Below are 12,735 nucleotides of genomic sequence, written 5' to 3' on the forward strand. Positions count from 1 at the left end.
AGGGCCAGCTTCAGCCCACACACAAGTTGGCTCCCCACCCCTGCCCCAATCCTTTTCAAGAGGAAGTTTTCCTACTCGTGTGTCCCTGGGCACATGTTAGTTCTCTCTGCACATGGCGTGTCCCTGCTGGGTTCCCATCTGTGTTACTAGACCCAGTTCTAGAAAAGCATGTCTCCGCAGGCCTCTGCTTCCTCCTGGGAGTCTCAGTGGACAAACAAAGAAGCAGAAAATGACCCCCTTCCGTGTCCTAGAGGAGGGAGCTTCAGGTTTCACTGCATCCTGCCTGCACCCCTCTCCTGTTAGCACTCCCGTCTGTGCCGTCTGTACTGAGAGAGACGCAGGCGCTGGGAGCCCTGGCAAACATCTTTGTTTAGATAAAGTCTTGTGCTCACTTTTTTTTCTCAGCTCTACCTCTCTCAGACTTTGTTGAAGCTCATGCAGATGTGACAGACTCTACTCCCCCCCCCACCCCCAGAGAACCTGAGCCCGGTGTCCTCCCCCCAACCCCAGGGAGAGCCTCACCCGGGCTCTGTCTTACAGGCACACACTGAGGTTCTGGAATGCAGCCTTTTTCGACGCTGTCCACTGTGAGAGGAGAAAGCGATCTCCCACTACCAGGTAGGAGCAAGTGTGGCTCCGGACCAGGGAGTGGCTTTAGTGTCCCGTATCTGAAGAGGAGAGCAGAAGAGCAGCTGAGTCAACACGTCTGTGTTTCCGTCACCCCTCGTGGTCCTATGCCCCGCAAGCTGCCTGGGGGGTCCTGGGGCGCACAGCTTCATGGGTGGGGTGCTCAGCCTGCATGGGTGCTTTCTGTCTGGGCTCTGGCATGACTTGGCCTGACCCTCCTCAAAGTGCAGGCTCCCACAGAATGGGGCCGTGAGGACCCTCTCCCCCAGACTCACCCTGCTATTCGCCGCACAAAATCAGAATTCCAGGGACACGGCCCTGCAACAGGGTCCAGGGACGTAGGGCTGGCTCTTCCCCGACAGCTGACCTCTCTGGGAGGGTGGTAGCTGCTCCCAGCTTCCTCTTGGGGCTGCAGCTTCAAGGAGGGTAACCTTCCCACTGCAGAAGCCCCCTTTGGGAACCTTCTTGAAAGGCACACAGAAGCAGTGAGGGGCTCTCACTAACGCTGGGGAGCCAATGCTGGGTTCTCACTGGCCATACTTAGCAGGCAGAGGTGCTGCCTGCTGTGTGGAGCACCTGGGCAGAAAGGGCACAGCGGCCCCTCCCAGGGGAGCCCCCCATCACATGACTTTGAAACCTTCTTAATAAAGCGAAGCCCTCCCTATCTAATGCTGGGGATAACCCTGACCTTCCTCCCTGTCAGGAGAGCAAGCAGATGACCGCAGCTTGGGTACAGCTCCACGTTTCACTGGAATCCTTCCGGGGGCAGCTACAACCCTAAGTGGGTGGGGACTGCCTTGAGTCCCATAGCACCTGCCGTGGGCACGTTGTCCCAGGCGGCAGAGGGGGCCCAGGGAGCCCGTAAGACAGAGACACTGCCCGACGACTCGAAAGGGAATTTGTGCCCTGCCAGGAGACCAGAACAAAGGAAATGCTTAGATGCTTCTAGGCAAATGGGCTTTGCCTCTAGTTTAGTTCTGAAGCTTCTAGGAAGTCAGTTGGTTTCCAGGATCCTGTCTCACTCTGTCCCTCTCGCTTCTGCCTGGAATAACCCTCCTTCTGTTTGTTCTCTTTTTTCATCCACATATCTTGCATGACTTTGACATGTTCCTTTGTTTACCTGTTTCTGCTGCCGCTCCAGAGGGGATGCTGGAGAGGAGGAGGAGAAGAGGTGTGTGTGTCCACGTGACTTTGTTCCACTTCACAGGGCCACAGCAGGGCGAGCCGGACCTCGGAGGCAGTGCAGCTCGGGCAGCCAGCGGGGAGGGCGTCCCGGGGCGGCAAGGCCCACACCAGGGCAGGCTGGCCACTCGGCCTGGGGCTGAGCGGGTGGGAGCCCGCCAAGGCCAGAGCACCTTGGAATAGAAAATAAATATGCCACCCAGAGACCCTCTGAAGGGCGCAGTGTGAGTTCAGGGAGGAGAGAGCGGGGACGTCCGGAAAGCTGGCTCCGGTGCTACTCAGAGTGGGTCAGGCCCTCCGCTGGCCGCTCCTGTTCCTTCTAAGTCACCCCCAAGACCTCACCTTTGGCCTCACTTGCTTCATATGTGAGAAGTTTATCCCGGCTGCCTCGGAAGCCGTGGGTGGGGTGCAGAGAGACTGCTCTGAGGTGTGGGCAGTCAGGAAGGGCAGCTGCCACCAAGGGCCGGGAGCTTCTTGGCTCCCTCTGTGAGCTGACTGGGTAGCTTGTCCTGCACCCAGCTGAGAGGACAGCCAGCCTCCTGGGCCTCCCGGGACTTCTCCCTGGAGCACGTTCTGTCTGAGGGTGTGTGTGCCCTGAAGAAAAGCCTAGGATGGGGCTGCTTGCTACAAGCCCACAGTGGGTGACTCTTAGTTCCAGCTCTGTGTTTGTTAGAATCCTCCTTAGAGTTAGAGACCTGCCTATTCAAAACAGGGTTCCTAATACAAGGTGTTTTCATTGGTGGGTTCGTGAAGCCGTTTTCCTTAGTGAGGTGCTTGCACTGTTGATCGTATTGAGAATTCTGGTTTCTGACACCGTAGCCTTCTTCTGGCTTTCAAAGGAGCATCTGGGCATAACAGGAACCTCCTTTAGTAAGCAGAGCCCCGGGTCCCTGCAGTCTCTGGATGACAGTTGCTAGACCAGCCTCCAGGAGCAGGGAGGCTTCTCCTCCCTGCATCTGGGGCCACAGACGGGAGCATCTTGGCTCTCTCCACACACTGGATGGGGTGGCCTGTCCTGCGCCCAGCTGAGAGGACAGCTGGCCTCCTGGGGCTTCTCCCTGGAGCATGTGCTGTCTGATTATGAGTAGCTCTGTGCTGGCTGCACTTTTTTTTTTTTTTGAGACAGAGCCTCAAGCTGTCACCCTGGGTAGAGTGCTGTGGCATCATAGCTCCAACTCCTGGGCTCAAGTGAGTCTCGTGCCTCAACCTCCCAAGTAGCTGGGACTACAGGTGCCCGCCACAACACCCAGCCATTTTTTGGTTGTAGCTGTCATTGTTGTTTAGAAGGCCCGGGCTGGATTTGAACCTGCCAGCTCTGGTGTATGTGGCTGGCGCCTTAGCCACTGGAGCTACAGGCACTGAGCCATGGCTGTACTTCTTTTGTTTTTTGCAGTTTTTGGCCGGGGCCAGGTTTGAACCCGCCACCTCCGGTATATGGGGCTGGTGCCCTACTCCTTTGAGCTATAGGCGCCGAGCCATGGCTACACTTCTTGACCTACCCCTGAGCCTTACCCGGAAGAGGGGTAGGGGCTGGGGGTGGGTTGGTTCCAGGACCCCAGGCAACCTCAAGCCTCCGATATGACTTTCCTTTTTTGATAATCTCTGTTGACAGCAAGATGCCATCATCATCCTCTCTGTTCACAGAGGCAGAGATTTCTCCATTTCAGAAGGTTCCCCTTTCCACAAGCAGTTAGTCACATCCAGAGGCCCACTGTGGCAATTTAGACAGTTCACTAGGTGGCCCTGGACCTTGAACAGTCCTGGAGATGGAACTCAGTGATCTGATATAGGTGTCCCCTGGTCTGATGACTACGCATGACCTTCTGCTGCTTTCTTCGGAGGTCAGGCTAAACATCCTGATTTTGGTCCTAGCCACAGCAAGAAGCATCACCTCCTTCAGGCCAGGAGCAGTAAGGGTCAGGACTGCCAGGTGGCACGGTGCCAAGGGAGCCTCTCCCGTGCGGTCTGGGGTTGTGCAGTGTCCCACCTGCACAGATGGACACAGCAGGCCTGGTGGTGGTGTGGGGTTTCTGTGTCTGGACGATGCTAAGGGGGAAAGAAGGTAGGAAGGAAAATGGGGGTGGGATTTAGCAACATGCTTGGAAATTTATTCTGGGTATCCTCATGGCCACCCTGCCATTGGCATAAGGAGACTGGCAGTGACTGTCACACCCCTCGGTCCTGCCGCTGCGTCCTGTGGCCCCTGCTGAGCTGCGGCATCTGAGGGGACCCCCTGGCTGGGAGGGTGGAGAGGAGCTAAGAGTTTATGTTCTTTCGTTTCGTTTCTCTTCCTTGGCTTCTCCATTACCCTGACCTCTCACCCCTTCATACTCTGTGTTCCCTCCCTTTTCTTTGATCTTTCTCTCAATCTTGCCTGAGCCAGACTCATCCAGCTAGAGTTTTCTTTTAGGGGGAGATGAACTAAAATGAATTTCTTTCCCACATCTGTGTGGCTCCTACAAACAGCGTGCTTCTCAGACAGACAAGGTGTCCGGGGAGCCGTGCAGGGGTCAGGGTGGCCCACATCCTCATGCTCTGTCCGTGGGCAGGGAGCAGAGGAGCCACTGCAGGGACAGGTGGGGACATTCATGTTTCTCCTCCGGGACATGCTGAGAATTACTAGCACTCCCCTCTGAGCTTGTGGCAGGTGAATACTAGAAAAACACCCTCCCCAGCCAGCCCTGTGCAGAGAACATCCGGATCCATGGCCGCCCCAGGGTCTCACCCAGGCCACCGCAGACCTCCAGGCTGCCTCCTGGTGGGTTTTCAGTGCTGTGCTTTGGAGTGTCAGTGCCATCTTTTTGAAGGTCCACAAAGTCACAGGGTCACAGTTAAAGGACAATGTAGGGAGGGAATGATGAGGAGCCATAAGAAAGCCAAGGTAGAGAAAACTGCAAAGCAGGGCGGAGTCCTCTGTGGACAGGGGTCCGTGTGGCCAGCAGGGACCCCATGGCTCCTCCAGGATGCCCCGCCGGCTCCTCAGGAGTGGCTCATGGGAGACGCAGGTGGGACCCTGAAGAGCTTCCTCTGGGCGCCGGGCAGGCCCCTTCCCTGTCTGGAGGATTCTCCCTACAGAGATGGGCCCAGGAGCCCATTCTCCATCCGTAGCCAGGACATGGAGTTGGCCTTCCCTGCTGCCTAAAGTATATGTGGGCACCTACCGTGAACATACCCTCTCCAGAGCAGGAGGGAACATTTCTGTTTTGGGGTCTTTATCGTAGGAAGAATGAAATGAACGCGCGTGAGTTTGGGGCCTCTCAGGCTCAGCATCAGGGTGCGTGCTCCAGGGAGGGGTGCTCCCTTCTGTGTCAGGGGGTGGCACCTGCAGGTCAGGGTGGGGTGAGCTGTCTGAGCCCCACTCCCACCCCCTCCTGTGCTTGTAGGGAGAAGTGGTGCCACATGACCCAGGAGGAGCGTGATGACAGCCTGCGGTTCAACGAGAACATCACCTTTGGGCAGCTGGGGTGAGAGCTGGGGCCAGGCCAGAGAGGGAGGGAGGTCACACGCCAGAGCCAGACACAGTGCCAGCACAGCACAGCCCTCCCCAACTGCTCTAAGGCGTGGGCTGCATTGCACTCGGCCTTGATTCCGGTTCCTACTTAATCCACCTCCTAACACGACCTCTGGTGGCGGCAGCGTCACAGTGCGTGTGTTGGTGGCTGGTAGTAACGGCGCATTTTAATTTGTGCTGAGAGTTCTAGGCAGGCCCCGGCAGGGCGTCCAAGAGGATAGGGCCTGGTTCCCCAGCAAGGCCGGCTTGTGACGCCCGCCCGGTGTCTCTCCCCAGCACGTTCACACACAACATGCTGGCCTTCGGCCTCAGCAAGAAGCTGTGCAACGACTTCCTGAAGAAGCAGGCAGTGATCGGCAACCTGGATGAAGGTGAGGCTGCTGGAGCCGGCTCTGGTGGGGATGCAGCCCCCACCTGCCTGGCCTGTCCACATCTGCCTCCCTCATCTCTCCTCTCTCCTCTCCTGGCCCTCAGAAATGCGTTTCTACCGGGCAGGCCAAGTAGGGTAGGGAGCCTAGCCCAGGGTAGACAAACGGGACAAAGACACAGGCGAGACTTGGTGCCAGACTCAGAACCCATTCAGAGCCAAACCCCAGCCCCAAGTTGCCCCTTCTAGACAGCCACCACGTGGCTTCCCTCTATTCCTTGGACCACACTGCCCCAGCAGGTACAGGGGTGAGGGGGGCACAAAGGAGTGTGTGGAGGGAGTTTTGAGGTTTTTACACTCTGGCTTCTGTGACAGCAGGGAGTCTGCTGCCGAGCCGGCCGTAAGGCGCCTTCCCATCGCCACCAGACAGTTTTCCTGCCTGAGAGGCCTGGTACTTAGTGTGTATCGGATTGACCAGCATTCTTTAAAAATTCCATCTGCCAGCTACTCGGGAGGCTGAGGCAAGAGAATCGCTTAAGCCCAGGTGTTGGAGGTTGCTGTGAGCTGTGTGAGGCCACGGCACTCTACCCAGGGCCATAAAGTGAGACTCTGTCTCTACAAAAAAAAAAAAAAAAATTCCATCTGCCAAATTTAAGGGGTCCACAGAAGAGGGTGTTAGTGGTACCCTGGACAATCTCAAAATGCCGCCACCAGCCCCACCTCACTAGCAAAGCGCAAGGACTTACTGTCATCTCCTCCCATCTCCAGAACGTAGGCCAGTCCATCTGACCACACGGTGCCCGTCACACCATCTTCGTGAGCACACATCTTCCTGCCCCACGGGCCACTCCGCAGTGCCACCGTGCCCACATGTGGCATGTTGGCCATGATTCTCCATGCTCACTGAGCACCTTTGAGGCACAGCCCTGCAGAGTGTGGCAGCACACCCCACGCCCCCTGCCCTGCCAAGCCTGGTCCTCGCTACCCAGTGAAAAGAGCAGGACATGCCTGTTCCAGTGCCCCTTTCTTCCAAGATGTGACACTGTGTTCTCTTCCAGAGCAATACAAGCTGCTTAGTGAGCACATCGAGCAAATGGCCACTGAGTAGGCCATGGAGGCCACCCCTCCAGGAGGACCGAGGGCCGGCGACTGGCCGTCACCCACTCGATGACCCTGCATGACGCCAGCAGCACCCAGAGCTGCTCCTCGCTGCCCTAGAACTAGCAGTTAGAAGAACTCAGCTGCCTGTGCTCCCCTCTGCCTGTGTCTGCTCCCCCTGCCACATGCCAGAGCATCCCTCGGATCTCACAGCTCACCATGAGGTGACCAGCTGGACCCCCCGAGCACCAGGCTTGTGAGATGGGACAAAGAGGGAGGAGGCCCAGGCTGGAGCGGGTGCGGTGGACATGGGCACAGGTGGGCGGCTGTGTGGTAGGCAGGGCTGCAGCCAGCATAGGCCGGGGCAAGGTGGAGCAGGCGGTGGCCATGCTAGTCACCTGAGCCTCGCCCCCATGCCCAGGATGGACAGAGCTCCTGCCCAGCACCCAGTGTCAGCCTGGGCTGGTACCTACTCTTCCCCCACCTCCCTCCGTGGAATGGGACCCGCCTGGAGGAGAGAGCCCCTTCTGGGGTAAGGACAAAGGCCACATGGAAGGCGCTTTTGCTGCTGCCAGACCCGGCCCCCTCAGGGACGAGTGAGAGTTCCATGGATGGCACAGGATCTGTGTGCTTCCCTTATGGTCACAGTAGCACTGAGGTCTTCTATGGCCACTTATCCAAAACACTCCTGCTTGGCCAGCGGTTTCTGTCTGAAGCAGAGAAGCTTCCTCAGCCCATGGGGAGCGACTTCATGCCGTCTTTCCACATGAGAAAGGGGAAGTCCAGTAGCTGAAGGCAGACAGTGCTACTGTGCATGTCAGACACATGAGCACAGGCTGTTCAGTGCGACAGCGGCTGGGGAGAGGCAGCTCCAGCGCGGATACTGGGGCTGGTGGCTGAATGGACCCTGTGTCTCAAGCTCCGGGTATCCGGCCTTCCACTCCTGCAGCCCAGCCTTCCTACTTCTGTCCCTCACTCCACACCAGCACCTAGGTGCTGTGGCTTCCTTGTGGGTTTGTCCAGCACAGCAGCCCAGGGCCGAGGCCAAGGCCGCACCCTCTGCATGCTGGGCCCACAGCTGGCAGCTGCCCAGTTGGGCTGGGTGCCCCACCTCCTGCCCGTCACCACCCTGGTTGTGACTGGAGACAGGTGCATGGGGCTCTCCCACCAGCCCCCCACCCCTCCTATACCCGCCTCTCCCCGACCATGAGCACAGCAGGAACATGCCTGATGGTCACTCCCCAGCCACTGCTCAGGAGGTTTCCCTCCCAGGCATGCCTCCCTGGAATGTTCCAGAAAAGAACACCAAAGGTTAATGCACAGAATGTGTACTGGGGCATTGTCTGCCACGTGGAGTCATGTGAGCCCATTCTGGCGTCACACTGCTGGCTCAAAGGACTGGGGGAGTGGGGCTCAGAGTCCTTGGCACAACATGGTGTGTGTGTGTGTGTGAGAGAGAGACTTCCACCTGCCTGGTAATGCCTCACACAGAGTGGATCAACCATGTTGCTGCTCATTCTCCATGTTTGGGGTGACTGTGCAGGCTGAGGTGCCCTCCCTCGTTAGCCCCCAGCACCTGTGCATGTCTGCACTAAATCCCTTTAGAGAAACAGCATCACATCTGTGGGTGTGTGGACCCCTCCTTGCTCCGGTGCCAACCCTGATAACGCGCCTTCCCCATTCAGCCTCTGGAAGCTTGGCGCCCTGCCCCCCCCGCACCCACAAAGCCCTGGCTGACCTGGGCACTCCTGTTAGCCGTTGCGTCCTCAGCTTCCTTAGTTGTGTATTATTAGTATGAGGTGAAATGCAATGAGACTTTGCTCCGAGGTGCCCATGAGACGTACCCTGTCCACAAGGGACTTCTGAACAGATGTTCTGACTCGGCCTGAGCCTCTCCCGGGGGGCTGGGGAGCTTGTGCGTGGCCTTTGGAAGGAAATACAACTTTGGCTTTTTTTGGCTTTTTTCCAGGCACTTTAACTTCAAAAATGATTTTTGAGACTTCCCCCCCACACACATAGACCTTTTGAAATATAAGGCGGAAGAAGGGGCAGTTCTGCTGTTGGCCCGCCTGGTTCTTACAGATCTGGCTCCTCAGGGGTGGAGGGAGTCTGAGCCCGGGAGGCATTGCCTTCTGCGCTGGGCCCCACACAGGACACCACCAGAGAGGTGCAGGCCTTCCCTGCCACAAGCGGGGCTGCAGGTGGCCCCAGAGGCTGTCCCCCTGTCCTTCTGTCCTCCCTGCTGACAGCTGGTCTTGGAGGAGGGCTTCTCCTTCTAGAGCCTCTGGCAGTGTCCCAGAGAAACACTGACAGCTTCCTTTTCCCTGGGACATCTCTCCCTCCAGGGCCTGGCCAGAGCACACAGACCCAGCCCACAGTGCTCAGAGGTCCCCCTATGGGGCCATGTCACCCACAGGTGTACACAGGGATGTTTTGGCTCAGGAAAGCTCTGACAACCAATCTGTAAACTCAGGAGATGTCAGACGATACCCAGGAAGACGTTTTTCTGGCCAAAGCCGGGAACACTGGCATTTCAGATTTGCTGCTGTCTGACCTTGGGGGCCACAAGAATCACAGGAACCAAAATGCCGTTCTCTCAAGTAGAAAGCACCTGGCCAGAGCCCAGGGCACTGTTGAGACGCAGCCTTTGTTATTCTGGCGACACTGTTTAAGAGGGGTCGTATTAGTACTCAGATGGCATTTGCTCTGGTGCGTGCATTGAAACAAAGGCAAGAGAACCAACCTCCAATATTATAATTTGTCTGTGAGTCGAACAGAGTAGACTCTGTGATTGTCCTATTGCCAAAAGCAAAAGAGTGGGCAGAGGAGTCCCAAAATCACACAAAGAGGGCTAGAGCAAGGGTCCACCTTCAGAGCCCTGTGGCCAGATTAAAACCCAGACGTTCAGGTCCCCCAGGGGACAGTTTGGAGGCCCGAGAGGCACCGTCTCCTCCGTCTTTCCTTTCTGGGAGTTGAAACCAAATGGGTCTCTGTCGCCGCTTTCTCCAGGCCGTCAGACTGTGAGTTCGTCTATGTGGACAGAGGCTGTGGTGTCATCGTCAGCGTGGGCTGCTGTGTGGGTTACCTACTCCCCCAGGAGCACCTGGGTCCCTGGTGTGAGGAGCAGAGCTTGCCCCATTGGGGTATCAGTCTAACCCGAGTTACCTTAATTGGAAGCTGGGGCCCTCAGTGACCAGCTGGCTTCTTTAGTAGGGAGGATCCGGGTGGGCCTGTGTGCTTGGATAGCTTTGTTACTCGTTACCTAAAACTTCAGTCAGAGGGGCAGCCAAAGCCCCATAGTTTGCCAAGAACAATGGGGGGCTTGAGAAAGAGGACTTTAAAAATGAGAGGGTCTCTGGGCGGCGCCTGTGGCTCAGTGAGTAGGGCGCTGGCCCCATATGCCGAGGGTGGCGGGTTCAAACCCAGCCCCGGCCAAACTGCAATAAAAAATAGCCGGGCGTTGTGGCGGGCGCCTATAGTCCCAGCTACTCGGGAGGCTGAGGCAGGAGAATCGCGTAAGCCCAAGAGTTAGAGGTTGCTGTGAGCCGTGTGACACCACGGCACTCTACCCGAGGGCGGTACAGTGAGACTCTGTCTCTACAAAAAAAAAAAAAAAAATGAGAGGGTCTCTTGTCGCAGAAGAAAAGGATACTGGGGGGTGGCAAGGCCCAGCCCGGACCTCAGGGAGAGGGGAGGGGGAGCCCCTCTGGACCCTGCCAGGTGGGTGGTCCAAGGTTGGGCTGTCCTCAGAGGAAGCTGCAGGGCGCCATCTCCGCAGACCCCTAGACTCCAAGGCTGGTCCTTCTACTTCCTGTCCCGCCCCAACAAGCCGCAGGGGTCTGCTGAACCATTTCTCCCAGGGCTCAGCCATCCTGCTTTTCCTGTAAATCACTCATTCATGTTTATGATTCTTAGAGAAAAGTCTCATTTCAAAAGCTTTCAGCCAAGTTCCACGTTAATGTGGGTCGTACTGGCTAGGAACCCCCCAACTGGCACTCACATGGGTTGAGGCTTCATGCTGCGCAGAGCTCCCTCGAGCCACACAGGCCATGCCCGTAAATCCTGCTGGCCATTCCAGGAAGAGCAATGTGCAGGTCATCAGATGCCAGTGGACAGATCCTTTCCAGAGGGGTTGCGTGCAGCGCTAAGCCACCCTCTGTGGCAGGCTCTTCCTCGGCCTGCCTTCTGTGCCTCAGTGCCCCTTCAGTCTCTGGGCCCGGGTGTTATGTACTCCCCAGGGGTGAGCGGGGGACCATCTCAGACTCCCAGGAATAGCACCTCCATGGTGGGCCAGCCTGGGTCGTTCCTGAGTGACCCAGAGCCCCACGTCCCAGTGCTGGCCTTAGGTTGAGTTCATGCCAGCATTTCCCAGTGGCCAGTCTGAGCTCTGCAGAATGAGATGGGCAGAGAGCTCAGGACTGAGCCCTGGCCCTGGCAATGTCCAGGGAGTTGCGTGGCCATGGCACTGGAGTGGGGCAATGCTCCCATGGTGGGGGCTGTTCCTGGTTACTGCTGGGCAGGGGGAAACTCACTGAGTCAGGTGGCAGGGAGAATAAGGGTGGTCTGGGTCCCTTTCACACACACACACCTCTTCCACAGGACGTGCATTTTGCGGAGAATCCAGATGCCTGCTTCACCCACAGCCTCCAGGCTCTGATGAAGCAAAGTCAGTCCCCCAGCTGCTGTAGCTTGGGGCTCAGGGAGCTGCACTTTAAGGGTGCTGCCTATTAACTGGAAAAGGGGTGCAGTCAGTGGATTGGGGTGGTGTTTGTTCCCTCTTTGGTCCTGGAACACACCGGCCAGAGAGGAAGGCAGTCCTGGCCTCGGGGGAAGGCGCTAAGGGGGACTACAGGTGGATTTCCCTGCAGGAGATGGCACAGCCTGGGCTGTGGGGCAGGAGCCCAGTAAGGGCGCGAGTAGGCCTGGGCCTGGTGCTTAGAGTCGCTGGGCAGCACCTTGAGAAAGGTAAGTCAAGCATTTGAACACTAGGAAATGCTGGAAATTCAAAAGCCACGCGTATTGTCCCTTAAAATATGCAAATGTGTCAGAGCCCCCCTGTGCACTGTGGCTTCTGTTGGGACTTTCGATGCTGGCCTGTGTGCTAAGCTGTCTGCTTTCTTTCTCAAGTTTGTCTGGGACCCAAACCTGCCATTGTCACACCCAAACATTGCATTTTCCGTAGCTCCCCAAGCATAGAGGTCAGCGGTGCTGACAATTTATGTGTCACAGTTATGCAATTTTGTGTCCCACTAGGTGACAGTCTACAAACTGTATTTTAAGGTTGAGAACGTTTCAAGGTTGAAGATCTCAAAGCATTGCTAAAATCAAAGCTGTATCTTGTGAAGAAAAAAAAAATATATATATATTGCACCTTGGATTGTCAGAGGTGGAACTGAAATAAATTATCTTTTAAAAAAAAGTCTGTGTAATTTTTAACATATCTGTGAGGACTTTTTACAGAATTTGCAATCTTCTTGGTTACATCAGGGGCTTTTCGGAAGAAAACATTGTTTTCTGAGGTCAAATAGATGTTTTCCCATTTAGGCTGAGCCTGTGGGAAATGGAGAACAGGAGAATCCCCCAGCAGGGAAGGCGGACTGGGGGGCTGTTTAGCTGCGTCTGATTCAGCGCCTGAGGGGTGTCTCCACTGTATCCTGATCTTTCCCCCTCCCTGGACCCTGAACTGGCAGCTCTCGGGGCCAGAGCTGCTGTGCGTCTCAAGCTGAGGGGCTTGGGGGCGACCAGTGGACCCTGGCCACAGCTCCTGTCTAAAACAAGCAGGACACTGTCTTTTGTCCTTCCCAACTCTGGAAGCACAGAATCCACTTCTAGGACCCAGACGTGCTCAGGAAGCCCTGGAGTAGGCCCGGGCAGCCAGCTGCCCCAACCACAGACCCCTGCACCTGCCTTCACCTCTGTCCCTGACCTCTGTGGTCTCCTGTGACATGTC

The 12,735-nt window shown here is 56.7% G+C and overlaps 1 protein-coding gene across 7 annotated transcripts in view; it reads left to right on the plus strand.

Annotated features, from left to right (window-relative positions):
- The window catches only part of KIAA0513 (KIAA0513 ortholog), a 68,450-nt gene extending 56,258 nt beyond the window's left edge, over positions 1–12,192 (plus strand). For 6 of the 7 annotated variants that reach the window (XM_053553687.1, XM_053553710.1, XM_053553694.1 and 3 more), the window contains 5 exons: positions 541–618; positions 1,769–1,798; positions 5,193–5,273; positions 5,597–5,691; positions 6,746–12,192. In XM_053553687.1, the coding sequence (XP_053409662.1) occupies positions 541–618; positions 1,769–1,798; positions 5,193–5,273; positions 5,597–5,691; positions 6,746–6,795 (334 nt within the window). In that variant the 3' untranslated portion in view covers positions 6,796–12,192. The remainder of the gene's footprint in view (positions 1–540; positions 619–1,768; positions 1,799–5,192; positions 5,274–5,596; positions 5,692–6,745) is intronic. The other variant, XM_053553731.1, reaches the window with a different exon arrangement.
- The last annotated feature ends 543 nt before the right edge of the window (positions 12,193–12,735 follow it).

This window comes from Nycticebus coucang, chromosome 2, assembly GCF_027406575.1.
Source record: "Nycticebus coucang isolate mNycCou1 chromosome 2, mNycCou1.pri, whole genome shotgun sequence".
Taxonomy (NCBI): Eukaryota; Metazoa; Chordata; class Mammalia; order Primates; family Lorisidae; genus Nycticebus; species Nycticebus coucang.